Below are 16,793 nucleotides of genomic sequence, written 5' to 3' on the forward strand. Positions count from 1 at the left end.
TCCAGACATACTGGAACACGTCCACTATCCATCCTGTAGCTGTAAACTTTCCTGTCCTCGCAAAGCATTGTGGGTAAAGCGTCCTACGCCCAAAATGGCGGCATGATTGAAAAGTTTGGTGGTGTTTTTGTTCTAGTTTGAAGTTTATTTTTTTTTTACTTTTTACTGCTTTAGTTCTTACACAATACCGGGTCTGACGTGAAGAACGAAGGCTTCTTTCTTAGTATATTGCCGTAAATGAGTGATAATAAGTGATGGTGCGGTTTTGTTCCAGCTTGTAGAGTTTCCGAGCGGGGATCACTGCTCAGATTAACGTTACTGGGAGAGAGAGACCAGTGATTACTGAAGCTGCGCGATTTTTCAAGCCCCGATAGTCTCATCTATCCAATTAAACATGAATCGCACTTGTACATAGAGATGGGGGATGATGAAAAGAAAATTAAAAAGGTAAGTCCCGTGCCTGTCTATCAGACTTTGTGTCATGTTTTTGCTGGGCAGCTAAAGACTACTTATTTACAGGAGCAGGCTAGCTAGCACCTTAGCTTAGCCACAGAGCTAGCGAGTTGACTAACGGCGTGCTAAAGTTGCACTGTTTTATCATGAATGCTGTTCATATGAAAATATGTACTCGCTGACTATGTTGCAGTGTGTGCTTAGAAACCGTGGTTTTTAGTTTTTATTATTTTAGTTCAAAAACAACAACACAAACACTGCCAAAGCAAGCCCTTTGCAGCAAGAGACCCTTTAACTGTAGAATAAAAACGTAACAATGAATATAAAGCAACTTCTCAAATCTTGGGCTTATTATTTAACTGTGTAAAATGATATTCTGGATATTTTTTTTTTTTGTTATTTCTGAACTTTCTAAAGACAACAGGTCCAGGTGGTATATTTATATATAGGCCATAAGTTATTGATGACATTAAATCAATTCAAGTTGACTAACAATACACAGACCGTGTACACGAGCGAAGGAATAAAACATTACAGAGCATGCTGTTAAAGAAAAATAATCAACTGTCAGGTAACCTGACCAACTGTTACCCTCCTGGCACTGATTGTTTTCCAATAACAGCACTTCCTGAAGTCTACTGCTGAACAATAACAATTTGTAAACATGTTTACGAATGACACAATGTCCCTTGTATTTGTTTAGATTTAACATTTACTGATGTGGAATACCTGCGAAACAAGTTAAGTTCCAGTTATAAGCTCTGACCGTAACAAAGCGCTGGGACTCCTTTCATAAACGTCTCCTCTCAGAAAAGCTTCACTGCATCCATTCCACCAGGTTTTAATCCGGTTGCCTGCAGCATCCCTTATTACACAAGTTCTTCTGTAGGGTGTCGGTATAGAAAAGAAATCCCATCTTAGAACAAGTGCTTTAATATAAACCTGTGATTTCAGTAGTAGTCAGAACTACTGATTGAGAAAATTCCACATTCTGACCAATAATAATCACGCAATCATCAGACATGCAGTGTAACTAATCTTAAAGTAAATATCTTTGTTTATGTATTATATTATTTAGCTCTGTACTTTATCTCTGTTTATCTTTGCATCATTTCTTTAAGGCGTTTGGTTTTGTGCTGCACCCCAAACATTAGGAACGTTCCAGAAAGTCCTCATGTAGTGCCTTGAAACACACTTGTTGTCGAAGTCGATGACCCAGGAAGTCAGGACAGGAATATCAAGCGGCTCCTCCCCCTTTTTGAATAGCCAATAGTGTTTAGCTTATCTCACGGCCCAGGCTACGTTGTATTTGATCCTTAGTATCATAGATGTATTCGATAGTACCATGGACGCAACAAAGATATGCTGGTGATTATTGTTTTTTTTTTCTCTCCACTTCCTTCACCTTGTTCTTCAGAGTAAAGCCTTTTCCTTCTTACATAGGAAAACTGGCCGAAGCATGCATGTTTGGACAAGCGAAGACACATTTACAATATGTTTTTGCTCATTTCTTTTGCTCCACAAAAAGTTTGCCAAAGTGATTTTTATTAATGTTGGACGAGGGACACTTCAGAGAGATTCCAGACGGTGTATGTGACGAGAAGCTGAAGTGATTGTTGATCTGTATGGGTGGTAGAGAGAGTCTATAAAATGTAAATGTGTATGTTTTCTAAATGCGAATCATTATTCTGAAGTCCACTAACTTATAGATAACTTAAAGGCTGATGTATTTCTACAAAATGTCAATTATGATTTTATGGTGATTTTAATTAGTAGAAAACACAAGATTCCTGTAGTGTAAAACACTAGATCCTAGAAAATATTCTTGTGTAATGACCGTTAGTAACTCTAAACCTGAGCATGTAACAGTGCTAGTTCACTTTCCTACTGTAAATTTGTGAAACCATATTTTATATTGTGGCATTTTGAAAAAGACTTGCCCAGCACAATTGAGCCATGTAGTATGTATTCACAGACATGTCAGCCCTGCCTTGTAGACTTTCCCCTCACCATACAGAAGGGAGAATAAAGGGCAGGGCTTGCTAACGACTCAGACAGGATATGACTCCCCCGTGACTGCCTACCCAGGAGCCAGGGAAGGAATCTCCCCAGCGTTGTTTCTTTTTCTTGTTAATCTGGAAAACAATAACACACCCTCAGCTGCGCCGTCATTGCAGGGGTTTCTCAGGGTGTTTACAATCTGTGTTAAGGAAATGAGTGCCATTTGCTCCGTCAGCAGGTGTGGCAGGCTGCTGGAAGGGTTTATTTATTCGTTTTCTGTAACAGTCTTTCATGGCTGAAAATAATTTCAGTATTTGGTTTCAAACAGTCATACATTGTACACTTGTCAGATCATTAGATCATTAGACTTCACATCATTTTGTTTTAATTGTTCATTTTCAGAGGATTAAAGAGCCTGTGGAAATTGTTTGGGAAATTGTATGTTGCTACATTTCCGTTTAGAAATAGGAAGTTAGGGTGGGATGTGTCCAGAGCTTCACATATTTCCCATGTCAGGAACCGGCATTCAGCATGCATCAAAATAGAGAACACACGCACGACTTGAGAAAGGTTCCCCACAACAATTTTGTGATTAAACAGACTCTGAATGTTATTTATAGTTGATATGCCCTTTACTTACTCAACGTCAAAACCAGTGCATGTTACGTAAAACAGTCCTTTATTATTGAATAGAGTGTAATACTCTACTGAAGCACTAGGAGGCAGCAGAAGCACTTTCTTTGCAACTTAAAACACATTGCTTTTGTTCCCTTATCAAAAATGATAAAGAACTATGTCATTAAACACCTTTTATACAACAGCTATATGCTCTCGCTGCAAGGCAAATCACAAGTTTACATTAAATCTCGTCCTTATTATGTGATTTGTTTCTGTATTAACAATTAATATTCACCAACATCTATCCTGGACACTCCACAAACAATAAGATATTAACAATATCTTATAATAAACAATGATTTTTTTTGTTGTTTAACAAAGGAAATCCTCATTATTCATGTTTCTGCAAAGAGCTGCTTAAATGACCTTTACAGAAGGAGTCTCAGGTGTCAGCACTTTGTAATATAAACATTTTCTTCCATGGGAGAGTCTTCGGAATGGAGAACTTTGCACTTTTTTTGTGCTGTGAAGAAAAAAACTAAAGACCTTAGTGAGGTAATGACTGTTTACCTCCTACAATGCAAGTGATAATAAGAACTAACTTGACACCCACCAGGATAAGCCGAAGGAGAATGAACGAACAAATGGACATTCCACAACATTAAATGGACCTATAAACAGATTAAATGAATGATGTGTCATTATTTGATTAATTGGAAAAAAAAGAAAAAAAAATATATATTATATATACGCACACACACACACACACACACACACACACACACACACTGCCAAAGGTTGAGCCTTTACATGCATATGGCCAAATATATTTGGCCTGCCCTTTGCAGCTATAACAGCTTCAACTCTTCTGGGAAGGCTTTCCACAAAGTTTAGGAGTGTGTTTATGGGAATTTTTGACCATTCCACTAGAAGTGCATTTGTGAGGTCAGGCACTGATGTTGGACGGGAAGGTCTGGCTCACAGTCTCCGCTCTAATTCATCCCAAACGTGTTCTATAGGGTTGAGGTCAGGACTCAGTCAAGTTCCTCCACACCAAACTCACTCATCCATGTCTTTATGGACCTTGCTTTGTGCACTGGTGTGCAGTCATGTTATAACAGGAAGGGGTCATCCCCAAAGTGTTCCCACAAAGTTGTGAGCATGAAATTGTCCAAAATGTCTTGTTTTTTAATAGACACAAGAAAGTGCTAGATTTATCTTCTAGCACATAGAGTGCTCACTCTATCGAGAGACCATCTGTCTGAACAGGTTGAGCTAATAAATTGGTACTATTATTATTAGCTGTTGCTTTTTAAATCAGCACAATTTTTCATCCATCAAGCTTTGTTTGCCATACAAACAAAATGGCATATTTATCTTTGTATATTTATACACCATTAAAACACTGCTTCCTGCCTACACGCGACTGAATGGAGCCACTTCCAAGTATTTTTCATATCTGTAGAACTCAAGCGTGTACCTAATCTTTAATTAAGCAATATAATCTTACTCTATCCCCTAATTAACTGTGGAAAAAAAAAAAAAAATTCTTGCATTAATAAATTTAGTAAGCGCCTCCGCATTAACAGTTTTGTGCGTGCTGTCCTGAGCTGCATCCTGAGAGCTGTTCACCTCTCCAGTACACAACAAACAGTAATCATTGAGCATTATCTTCATTCACTGAAAAAGAGACATGTTACTGTTCATGCTTGATTTTAGAATTCTCTCGCAAACAACTCAGCTGATAAGATTTGAAGTGATGGAACATGTAGTGATTAATAGCATTAAACAATACAGAGGAGTTGTTAGCTTGCACAACAGAGATGAGGTGATAGTTACACTATATGGCCAAAGGTTTGTGGGCATGTGATCAGCATAACCATATGTGGCTCTTTCTTAAACTGTTGCCACCAAAGTTGGGATCTCTCAGTTGTATAGGATGTCTTTGCCCTCATCCAACATCTGTGCCTGATCTCACCAGTTCTCTTATAGCTGAATTAACACAAATCCCCTCAGCCACAATCCAACTTCTAGTGGAACAGCAAAGTGGAATAAATCTGGAATGAGATGTTCAACAAGCACATATGGGTGTGATGGGCAGGTGTCCACAAACCTTTGGCCATTTGTTAACATGCATGAGCTGAGACAGACGTAGACGCAACTTTGTTAGTTTTTGATTTATGGAAAGTATTTCATTGCATACAATGTTACAATTTATCTCAGGTTTCAAAGTCAAAGAAGCTTTATTGTCACTTCAACCATATATAGCTGATGCAGTACACAGTGAAGTGAAACAACGTCCGTCCTAGACCAAAAGGTGCTAGACAGGACAAAAACAAAGTACAGGCGACGCGGACAAACATAGAACTAAACTATTTCTACAAGGTGCATTCTTTAGAAACTAAACATACAAAAGTGCACAAGACAGTCCAGACAAAAACCGAGACGCACAACGCCGACTCTTGCAAAAAACAGTGTTAACAGTGGGTGAACAGATGGATAGAAACAGGCTAGGACAGTGAATATAGCAGCAGGTTTATAGGTTTTAGTTTTGCCAGGTTGATTCAACAAAATTATGTATACTGTTTTCCTGGAAATAGTAACCCCGAAAAATGATATGTATAATATGAAACCATTTACTTGTATGTCTATGAAGTCTGTAATGATGCAATACATATAAAAGATTCATTTCCAGGGCTGTTGCAGTCTAATCATATGGCCACACGGTGGTACTATTGTGGCCTGCCCAGAAATCGGCACTGTGAACACATTTCATAAGTTTCCTTATATATCATGAAGCTGTTATATTGAACCGTTTTGGGTGTTTAAGGGCTAAGGGATGGGATAGAATTGCAGCAGCAGTGAGCTATTGAATGCTTGAATCTTGAATCATTTTGGACCCGTAAAGTTGTCAAGTCAGTTCTCATTGTTTGTGTAGTATCTGGTAATCTGAGCATCAGAGGGTAAATACTTACCTAGATTTCAGAGTTGTTGTTGTTTAAGACTTTAACTTTCTTTAAACACAAGTGTTTTATTACAGTTACCAGCCCAACTGATTATACTGGCTGAATGAATACATGCGAGATGCGTCAATTCCAGGTTTGAAGTGGGTTTATTTTTCTTAGCGTAGTTCACCTGTAATGTCTCGAGTTACAGATAGAAGCAGACTTGTGAAATGTTGATGCTCCTGTAGTCTCCCAGCGCTGTGCTTCCTAAATAATTAAAGTAGTTATGAGACTAGTGAGTGAAAGGGAGACACAGATAGTATGTTACTGAAGAGTAACATATCTTTTTGTTTTTGTTTTTGTTTTTTTTTGATCCAGGAAATGATTTAATAAAGTATACATGTTAGGATATGTCCCACAATTTTGCTAATCTTGAAGATTGACTTTGAGATTTCTTATTGAATTCAATTTATTTTAACAGAGAAGCTGTGTGTCGTTATCAGGAACAGCTAGAGGGAATGACGGCAGTTTCATGTACCTTTTTCATTTTCATCGCAGGAAGCTGTGGTTGATCGTCTTCCTTTTTGCACACGCTTGCAGCACAGTTGAGTGTATGAGCAGTTGCGTTAGGACTTTTTGTGTGTGTGCGCGGTGGAGTGTGCCGTCTTTTGCTGCTTTGAGGGCTGCCCTGCTGCTTTGGTGCCTTGTGCGTCATTCGCCTTGTGCCACGTGCCACCTGTTGTGAGCATAACAGCCGCAAGTGTTCGTAAAGGAGCATTGTGTTCAAGATTAATAACGACAGTTACTCTTCTTTTTGTGTGTGCTCTTTAGAGTTTCTAGCGAGAAACCATGGAGACGGAGGTAGGTTTCCTAGAAACATTTTTATTTCTGCTAACGGAAGTTAGCATTGCAAGGTTTTCTGCAAATCCGACATTTGCTTTTTGTTTAATGTGCACTTCTTAAGCTTGGAAAATGAGGAAGGAAAAAAATGTGCACAACTCTTGTGATTGCTACGAGGCCAATATTAACTAATGGTTTACCACCGAGAAAATAGGCTTTTTTGTAACATTCGCACCAATTCTGAGGTCAGTCTCCTTTGCTAAAATATGTTTATATGTATATAGTTTCCTAAAAAACATTGGTTGGTATTTTCCATGGTATGTTGGATACTGTAAGGCTACAGTATATTAGTGTTCTGCAAGTCATCTTGTTTTTGCTGGTGAAAAGAATAAATGTAGGAAATGACTGTCAGCATGAGCTTATCTGTTCTGAGTCTAAATTAGCTTCAAACTACCATCACTAGAACAACCTTCTGGTCATTTTGGGTAGTTTCCACAGCAGCTCAGGTGACACAGATCCGCTGTATTTAGTCTAAATGTTACTAAGTGGCTACATCCACATAGCAGTGGAGTCTTTGTGCACCATTTCCATGGCTTCTAAACTCCCCTGCATCATGACTCACAAAGCTGTGTATATAGAAATTCTGTTTTGCTCTTTTCTCACTCTCCCTTTCCTTTGTCTTCCCCTGTCGTCACAGCCGGGTATCGTGTCTCCATTTAAGCGTGTGTTTCTGAAGGGGGAGAAAGGGAGAGATAAGAAAGCTCAGGAGAAGTGCACCGAACGACGGGCTCTTCACACCTTTTCACTCTCTGTCCCTGACCACCGGATTGACCCAGACATCCTGCTCAACGATTACATTGAAAAAGAGGTTAAGGTAAGACTAACCTCACCACAGAGTAGGACGTACCTAGGTTTGGTGCATTTCTGCTCTTATGTGAAGGGTATAAGAGGACATGAAGCACCCCAGTGTGTTTATCTGAATCAGGGGTTCTTAAACATTTTGTGGCCAGGGAAAAATTTAAACAGACCTGGTCAGTACAGATTTAGTTTATAGAATAGTCATGCATTAGGCTCATTATTTGAAAGTCTACAATAATAACGAAAAGAAAAACAAAGAAAAAAGTAACAAAGAAAAAAAAAAAAAAAAAAATATATATATATATATATATATATATATATATATATATATATATATATATATATATATATATATATATATATATATACACACACACACACACACACACACAGGGGTTGGACAATGAAACTGAAACACTGGCCAATTTAGTGTTGGAGGGTTCATGGCTAAATTTGACCAGGCTGGTGGCCAATCTTCATTGATTGCACATTCCACCAGTAAGAGCAGAGTGTGAAGGTTTAATTAGCAGAGTAATAGCACAGTTTTGCTTAAAATATTGCAATGCACACAACATTATGGGTGACATATCAGAGTTCAAAAGAGGACAAATTGTTGGTGCAGGTCTCGCTGGCGCATCTGTGACTAAGCCAGCAAGTCTTTGTGATGTATCAAGAGCCACGGTATCCAGGGTAATGTCAGCATACCACCAAGAAGGACGAACCACATCCAACAGGAGTAACTGTGGACTCAAGAGGAAGCTGTCTGAAAGGGATGTCCGGGTGCTAACCCGGATTGTATCCAAAAAACATAAAATCACAGCTGCCCAACTCACTGCAGAATTAAATGTGCACCTCAACTCTCCTGTTTCCACCGAAACTGTCCGTCAGGAGCTCCACAGGGTCAATGTACATGGCCGGGCTGCTATAGCCAAACCTTTGGTCACTCGTGCCAATGCCAAACGTCGGTTGCAATGGTGCCAGCAGCAAAAATCTTGGTCTGTGAGCAATGTGAAACATGTATTGTTCTCTGATGAGTCCACCTTCACTGTCTTTCCCACATCCGGGAAAGTTGCGGTGTGGAGAAGCCCCAAAGAAGCGTACCACCCAGACTGTTGCATGCCCAGAGTGAAGCATGGGGGTGGATCAGTGATGGTTTGGGCTGCAATATCATGGCATTCCCTAGGCCCAGTACTTGTGCTAGATGGGCGTGTCACCGCCAAGGACTACCGAACCATTCTGGAGGACCATGTGCACCCAATGGTTTAAACATTGTGTCCTGAAGGCGGTGCTGTGTATCAGGATGATAATGCACCAATACACACAGTAAGACTGGTGACAGAGTGGTTTGATGAACATGAAAGTGAAGTTGAACATCTCCCATGGCCTGCACAGTCACCAGATCTAAATATTATTGAGCCACTTTCGGGTGTTTTGGAGTCAGGAAACATTTTCCTCCACCAGCATCACGTAGTGACCTGGCCACTATTCTGCAAGAAGAATGGCTCAAAATCCCTCTGGCCACTGTGCAGGACTTGTATCTGTCATTCCCAAGACGAATTGATGCTGTATTGGCCGCAAAAGGAGGCCCTACACCATACTAATGAATTATTGTGGTCTAAAACTAGGTGTTTCAGTTTCATTGTCCAACCCTTGTATGTATGTGTGTATATATATATATATATATATATATATATATATATATATATATATATATATATATATATATACATACATATACATATATATATATATATATACATATACATATATACAGTGTGTGTGTGTGTATGTATGTATATATATATAGATATAGATATATATATATAGATATAGATATAGATATATGTATATATATATATATATATATATATATATATATATATATATATATATATATATATATATATATATATATAGATATATAGATATATATCACTGACTCACTAGCTATTCTTTATGGACCTGACCTAGAAAACCACTGATCTTGATAGTATTTAGATATCTAGCCTGTGTGTCAATTATTGACTGAGTTTCTTGTCTTCCTTACACCCCTGACCTTGTGTTGATTTGTATGTGTGCGCATTTTGTCATATTGTAGTATCTGGGGCAGCTGACCTCAGTCCCAGGATACCTCAATCCCTCTAGCCGCACTGAGGTTTTACAACTGATTGACAATGCCAGGGTGAGATGACTAGCACATGATTTCATTTCTCAGTTATGCTAATCGGTCACAGAACCAATTGAATCTGGTTTCTCTGTATGTGCTCCCAGAAATCTCACCAGCTGGCAGGTCAGCTGACATCGGAGCAAGATGCTGTGGTCAGCCTGTCCGCTTACAACATCAAGCTGGTGTGGCGTGATGGAGAGGACATCATCCTTAGAGTACCTATCCATGACATCGCTGCTGTTTCCTACATTCGAGATGACTCCTTACACCTGGTGATTTTGAAAACAGGTGTGTTCATACACTCAGAACTTGAGACCCCACTAGCATTATGACTTTGTTTAAAAGTGCGATTCAGTGAATTCTATTTCATCAATGTACAAAATAATCCAGAATCAAATCTTTTCATTATTAATAACAGTGTTTGTGTGTGTAGCCCAAGAGCCTGGAGGCTCACCTTGTCCCAGCACATGTCCGGAGCTGTCGAAGTCACCTACTCTGAGCTCTTTGTCCGAGAGTGGAGCTGTGGACGTCTGCTGCCTGCTCGTGCTGGCCGTCGAGAATAAGGTCACTAACCTGTCCAGTCTTTTGTTCAATGAGTGTGGTACAGTGGTTCTTCATATCTCTAGTGAAGCCAGGCTGTATAACAATAACCTAGTAGTATCATGAATAATCTTTTCTGTCATATCGTGGGTACTCAAAGCTTTCACAAGAGTGTCAGAGTGACTTTGTAACTCAAAGAAACATAGCTGATTGGACTTAAGATCTTTTTAGATTCATACTTGATGCATGGTATGAATTTTGGTACATTGGTGTAAAAAAACTGCACCCTGTCTGTATGCTAGTATGTGAGTATATTTGCTTGTGTAGAACAGTGTATTTACAGGAAGCATTTTTTTCTGCCTCTTTTGAATTTAGATGAAGCCAACTTTTCAGAGGAGGACGAGAACGCTTGATTAAGTTTAAATACTTATTATGCTTCACATAATACAAGTAGTAGCTTAGGACAAATAACATTCTGTTATGCAGAGGGTTGAATGTATTGTAGAATACTCAGAGACATATTGTACTGAGAGCCGTGTAATGATTTGATACAGCGCACTGAATCATTACACCACTAAAACCTCTTTACTGAGTATTTCACCTTAATTATAACTGAATCTGTAGCTCTTCAAAAATGCAGCACTAGAACTTATTGTGTTTGTCGATTTAATCAGGACTGTAGTGACGGTCTCTGCTGGTTGTATTGTTTCAGGCAGCAGCGGAGGAACTGTGTCTGCTCCTCAGTCAGGTCTTTCAGATAGTCTACACGGAATCTACTATCGACTTCCTGGACAGAACCATCGACTTTCTCGATGGAGCTACAACGCCCACTCGGCATCTGTCCCTCTACAGCGGTGAGTGCTGGGAAGGCGATATCTACATGTTGGTTATCACAGCAACACACACATGGAACAAGTAGATTGACAATCTTTTAATGTTTGTTCATCTTGGAAGACATTCAAGGTCCTGTCTGACCTAATGTAATCTAACTGGAAGACTTCGAAAGGACAGTGTCAATTTGGTCAAAATAATGGTTAACTGGAATGTCTAACGTTTGAGTTATTTTTTAACTTCTTAATTATTTGTTCAGATCTTAAATTGGGTGTCAGATTTATTAAATCTAGGTTTAGACTCTGATCTATATTGCATATGGTAGTGAACGGATTTGATTCGCTGCAGATCTTGTAGTTGTTATAGTAACAGTGTAAGTATCCAAAGGTTAATGAGTGCCGGGCAGAGTAGTTACCAATGAAGAGATTATGTTTTACATAAGAGTATTGCTCATGTTTTAATACAAATAAATTTCAGGGGCAGAATTTAGGCGAAAACATGAAATCCAATCCATTTGAGACACTTCCCCATACAAATGTGGCTTCAGTCGGATTTGGAGAAAAAGTCTGAAATCAGACCTCTCAAAAACACTGTTGGGATAAAACTTTTGCTGATTATTATTCCACATTCTTCTCTGTATTGAATGGGTTGATAATTCAAGAACTGTGGGTAGCAAAAGGGAAGTTGGGTTGTAAATAACACATGCTGTAAGTCGTTAATCACAAGGCTTGTGTTTATTTTTAATCTCAAGATGACTCCTCAAGTAAGGATGTTAAAGAGCCATTTGAAGGAGGCCCAGGCTCGTTGTAAGTATTGTTTTAATCCCAGTTTTATTTCTGAGATTGTAGTGGATCGTGCTGTAAGTTAACTAACTCAACAGTCACCATTGGCTGTGTTGGATGCAGTGATAGTAATCTTTCTGGCCATTCACAGCGTGTTTCAGAGCTCATTAGAGGCAGCAGGACATTCTCCGTGTTCATCACCATCATCCACACCAGCATCACCACAAGATAAAACCGCCAGTGAGAGTGAACTAAGCACAACAGCAGCAGAGCTGCTCCAGGACTACATGACTACGGTGTGTGTGTGTGTATTTGTGTGTGTGTGTGTATTTGTGTGTGTGTGTGTATTTGTGTGTGTGTGTGTATTTGTGTGTGTGTGTGTATTTGTGTGTGTGTATTTGTGTGTGTGTATTTGTGTGTGTGTATTTGTGTGTGTGTGTATTTGTGTGTGTGTGTATTTGTGTGTGTGTGTGTATGTGTGTGTGTGTGTATGTGTGTGTGTGTGTATTTGTGTGTGTGTGCATAAACAAAGTGAATTTTGCTGTGTGTTTTTAATGATTTCATGTCTTAAGAATTGTACATTTGTTACTTTAGTGAACCTTGTCAGGTGCTAAACCCTGCATGTTTTTTTGTCTTCTAGTTGAGAACAAAATTGTCCTCTCAGGAGATTCAGCAGTTTGCCACACATTTGCATGAGTACAGAAACGGTGCCTCCATTCACGAGTTCTGTATCAACTTGAGACAGCTCTATGGAGACAGCAGGAAGTTCCTCCTACTGGGTGAGCACGGTTTCCTGTGGCTACACAGCAAGGCACAGGAATCGCATATAAACCACTTTGCTGAAGGCTATATGCAAAAGTTAAACTGTACACAGGCCTTCCAATCTGAGACTTCTTGGCTGATGCTTTCCTTCACAAGGTCTTCCTCTATGGCTTATGCATGCTTGATGACTTACCACAGACTATTGACCAAGAGGCTATTGAATTGCCCTTTTGTTCTCTTTTTCTGTTAGCACACTAATCCCAGGAAACATTGGAAATCTTTTGAGACAATATTGCAATCAAAAGAGCTTTTGCAACTTTACAATACAGCAACCCCAAATTTCTTACACTAATTGTCTGAGGCTAATAATTGATAGTATGGAATAAATTGGTATCAAAAGAACACCTGTGTAAGTTTTCTCTAATATATCATTTGGGTCAGCTACACTATATGTCCAAATGTTTGTGGACCTCACACCTACTGTATATGTGATGTTTAGTCTACATAGACTCCCTGCAGTTGTAATAACCTCAACTCTTTTGCAAAGGCTTTTCACTAGGTTTTGGATTGTGGGGATTTGTCCATTTGGTGCAGTAAGTGTTCCAGTTCATTTTAAAGGTGTTCATTGGGGTTGAGGTCACTTGAAGTCTTAATGGACCTCGCTTTGTGCACAGGGACATTGTCATGCTGGAACAGGTTTAGGCTTCTTAGTTCAACTGAAGGGAAATTAAAATGCTACAGCATACAAAGACATTGGGGAAAAACGATATATGGATTTGATAGTCAGATGGTCCACAGACCTTTTGGCCAGATGGTTTATGTAGAAATCTTTCTGGGCCATTTTAATAGCTTGTTGAAGCTATTATTATTGCTACAGAGATTATTGTTCATGATATACAATTACATCTTCTGTGGTACTTCATCCCTTTTTAATTAGCCTGATAATTCTCCTTGTTCTTTGGCAGGCCTTAGGCCCTTCATCCCAGAGAAGGACAGTCAGCACTTTGAGAACTTCCTAGAAACCATCGGCGTGAAGGATGGTCGTGGCATCATCACTGACAGCTTCGGCCGTTACAGACGTACAGCCAGTTCAGCTTCTGATTCAACCACCAATGGCAACGGGGCAGCAGGAGGATCAGATGAAGGGACAGTGTCCTCTGAGGGTGATGAGTGGGACCGCATGATCTCAGACATCAGCAATGACATCGAGGCATTAGGGTGCAGTATGGACCAGGATGGTGTATCAACCTGATGGACAAAAAAACTATATGCTTTAGCCCACTGTCTCCACATGATATACTGACTGTTACATAGTCCACTGGTCCAAGTCAAATGATGCTGGAATGTCAATACTATGGCACCTCAGTCTAATCCTGGCTTTTATGTATTGTTGTGACCACATTTCAGTCATTCAACTGGATGATGGTGCTTTTCGAGACACTTGAAGTGCGTGTGGACATTCTGTAACTGTGCATGCCACAGATGATGCTTTCATGAGTGTTTATTGGCAGTATCTGCTATCAGTAATAAGACAGTAAGTATTTAGGCTGATCTGAGACCAGCGTTTAGGTTTCTTTTATGAAGGTGTTAGGATAATAGCAGGATTTGAAACTCCATTTTATTTCTCGAACATTCACGTTTAAGAATAATGCAAAAAAAAAAAAGCAAAATAATTGGTAAAATGGTAATACTGTGACTTCTGAGACGTAAGGAGAAGTGGAAATGCTATATTTTTATGAAGCACATTTAAAATGATTCATATTAGTTTGAGGATTCTGAGATAAATCACATGGATTTCACTGTGATATCAAGGCAGACATTTGGATATATTCAGTATCAAATGCAGATTTTTAGAAAAATGGTTCTATCTTTACAGCATGTGTGTTTTGGGGGGTGGGCTGGTGCTGACAAAACCAGAACATAAAGGCATTATAAAAGATCAGGGTTACAGAGAGATGTTTATACCTGCACATGTTAGCAGCATTATGACCCTCAAATCTCAACTACACGATAATATTGTGAGATTAATAAATTGGGTGTCTGCCTGAAGTATAGCCAAGGGCCGTTCTCAGATTCAGTTCAGGTATCAATAAGCAGTTTAACTTGACTTCCAATCCATCAAGTGTTTCTATTTTTTTTCAGTATATTAACTGTTTGATGTGTTATTCTAATTTTTACTGCATAACATTTTAAGCACATTTTTTACTATTACATTTTTACAACTAGTGCTAGTTGTAATTACCCCATGATTGATTTGCAGTGCAGATTTGTTGGTTTTGGGCTGACAACTTGGAGTTTTCAGATATTTGACAAGGCCAACTGGCTGCCTGATGGCGTTCATTGTTTTGTTACATTGCAGAGCAAATATGTCTTGTTATATGTTGTAGCCTCTTCTGAGTTTTTGGTAGCCTGACATTGTGCCTTGCAGAACAACTGCTTATTATATCATCCAACAGGGATGTAAGAATCATTCTGTAATCTGTACAGACTGTGACCAAGGAGTTGTATTAAATATTATGTTTAGTATTCAGTGTTGTGAATGTGCTATAAGATTTTTTATTTTTTTTTGGTATTATTGTGTTGCTGCAACCATCCAGATGTTTAGTTTAGCATCACCATGTCACTGCCACATGCTCTTCTATACTGGTCTTCAGTTCATGAAAATGAATTCAGCTTATCCAATATGTATGTGTGTGTATAAACACTTCACATGGTTAAAACTGACATTTTCTGCATCCTAATTCACATTCACGGTCCCTTGAAATGAAATATTCAATATTCAAATTCAGTAAAATTGCAGCCGTAAATAAGGCGTTTAAACTCTTCGCACAAGGCAAAGGCTGTAGCATGCCAGCAAAATGCCCCACCATAGCATAATATGAACCACTGGAAACCTTCACTATCAGGGTCACATTGAAACCAGTATTGTTCTCTTTGTGTGCTGCATATAAAAGTCTTCTGATTGAGCCAGGTCTTTTTCTTTTTTTCCTTTTTTCTCATTACTCATTTTTGGTTTTGACGAGTTTGACAAGGGCCAGATTGTGATGGCTAGATGACTGCATCAGAGCATCTTCAAAACTGCAGCTCTAGTAGGGTGTTCCTGGCCTGCAGTGGACAGTATCTATCAAAAGTGGTCCTAGGAAGGAACAGTGGTGAACTGGTGGCCAAGGCGCATTGATGCACATGGGAAAGGAAGGCTGGCCTGTGGTCTGTTCAGATTGCTGAAGTTAAGAGAAAGGTGTCAGAATACACAGTCCATCATAGTTTGTTACGTATTGGGCTGCATAGCCGCAGACCAGTCAGAGTGCCCATGCTGACCCCTGTGCACCACCGAAAGTGCCAACAATGGGCCACGGAGCAATTGAAGATTGTGGCCTGGTCTGATGAATCGCATTTTCTTTTACATCACATGGTTGGCCTGGTGCGTGTGCATCGACTACCTGGGGAACACATGGCACCAGGATGCACTATGGGAAGAAAGCAAGCCGGCGGAGGGAGTGTCCTGCTTTGGGAAATGTTCTGCTGGGAATCCTTGAGTCCTGCCAATTATGTGGATGTTACTTTGGCACATACCACCTACCTGACCATGTACACCTTTTCATGGAAACTGTATTCCCTCTAAGCAGGATAATGTGCCGTGCCAAAAAGCAAAAATGGTTCAGGAATGGTTTGATGAGCACAAGAAGTTTGAGGTGTTGACTTGGCCTCCAAATTCCCCGGATCTCAATCCAATCGAGCATCTGTGGGATGTGCTGGACAAACAAGCACTTCGCAACTTGCAGGACTCAAAGTATCTGCTGCTAAAAGTATACTCAAAGTATCTACTGTTTTTCCTACACTAAAACTCTGTAGACACTTGTCTACACTTTTCTGGCCACAAGCTTTTGGATTTTGAAGCCTGCAGTCTGATTTGGCTCTTCACACTTCTAGGAACCAGTTTACAATAAGGGAAAAAAGCAATATCTTTAGTAAACAGCTGTCTTTAAGACCTTATGT

General features: G+C 39.5%; 1 protein-coding gene across 2 annotated transcripts; it reads left to right on the forward strand.

Annotated features, from left to right (window-relative positions):
* Positions 1-76: 76 nt before the first annotated feature.
* ccm2 (CCM2 scaffold protein) lies at positions 77-15,327 on the forward strand. Of its 2 annotated transcripts, none has more exons than XM_058379411.1 (10): positions 77-447; positions 7,555-7,731; positions 9,814-9,897; positions 9,987-10,170; positions 10,316-10,446; positions 11,135-11,276; positions 12,005-12,059; positions 12,187-12,331; positions 12,676-12,814; positions 13,763-15,327. In XM_058379411.1, the coding sequence occupies exons 1-10, from the start codon at positions 418-420 to the stop codon at positions 14,047-14,049; spliced, it is 1,374 nt and encodes a 457-aa protein (XP_058235394.1). In that variant the 5' UTR covers positions 77-417; the 3' UTR covers positions 14,050-15,327. The 2 variants fall into 2 exon arrangements, with proteins under 2 accessions (XP_058235394.1, XP_058235395.1); XM_058379412.1 differs by lacking the exon at positions 77-447 and adding an exon at positions 6,617-6,878.
* Positions 15,328-16,793: the final 1,466 nt, after the last annotated feature.

The sequence above is a fragment of the Hemibagrus wyckioides genome, linkage group LG25, assembly GCF_019097595.1.
Source record: "Hemibagrus wyckioides isolate EC202008001 linkage group LG25, SWU_Hwy_1.0, whole genome shotgun sequence".
NCBI lineage: Eukaryota > Metazoa > Chordata > Actinopteri > Siluriformes > Bagridae > Hemibagrus > Hemibagrus wyckioides.

Coding starts and splice junctions, on each gene's coding strand:
- ccm2 (XM_058379411.1), top strand. CDS start 418: ATGGGGGATGATGAAAAGAAAATTAAAAAG. Junction 9,898..9,986: donor AACTGATTGACAATGCCAGG/GTGAGATGACTA, acceptor ATGTGCTCCCAG/AAATCTCACCAGCTGGCAGG. Junction 12,332..12,675: donor TCCAGGACTACATGACTACG/GTGTGTGTGTGT, acceptor TTTGTCTTCTAG/TTGAGAACAAAATTGTCCTC.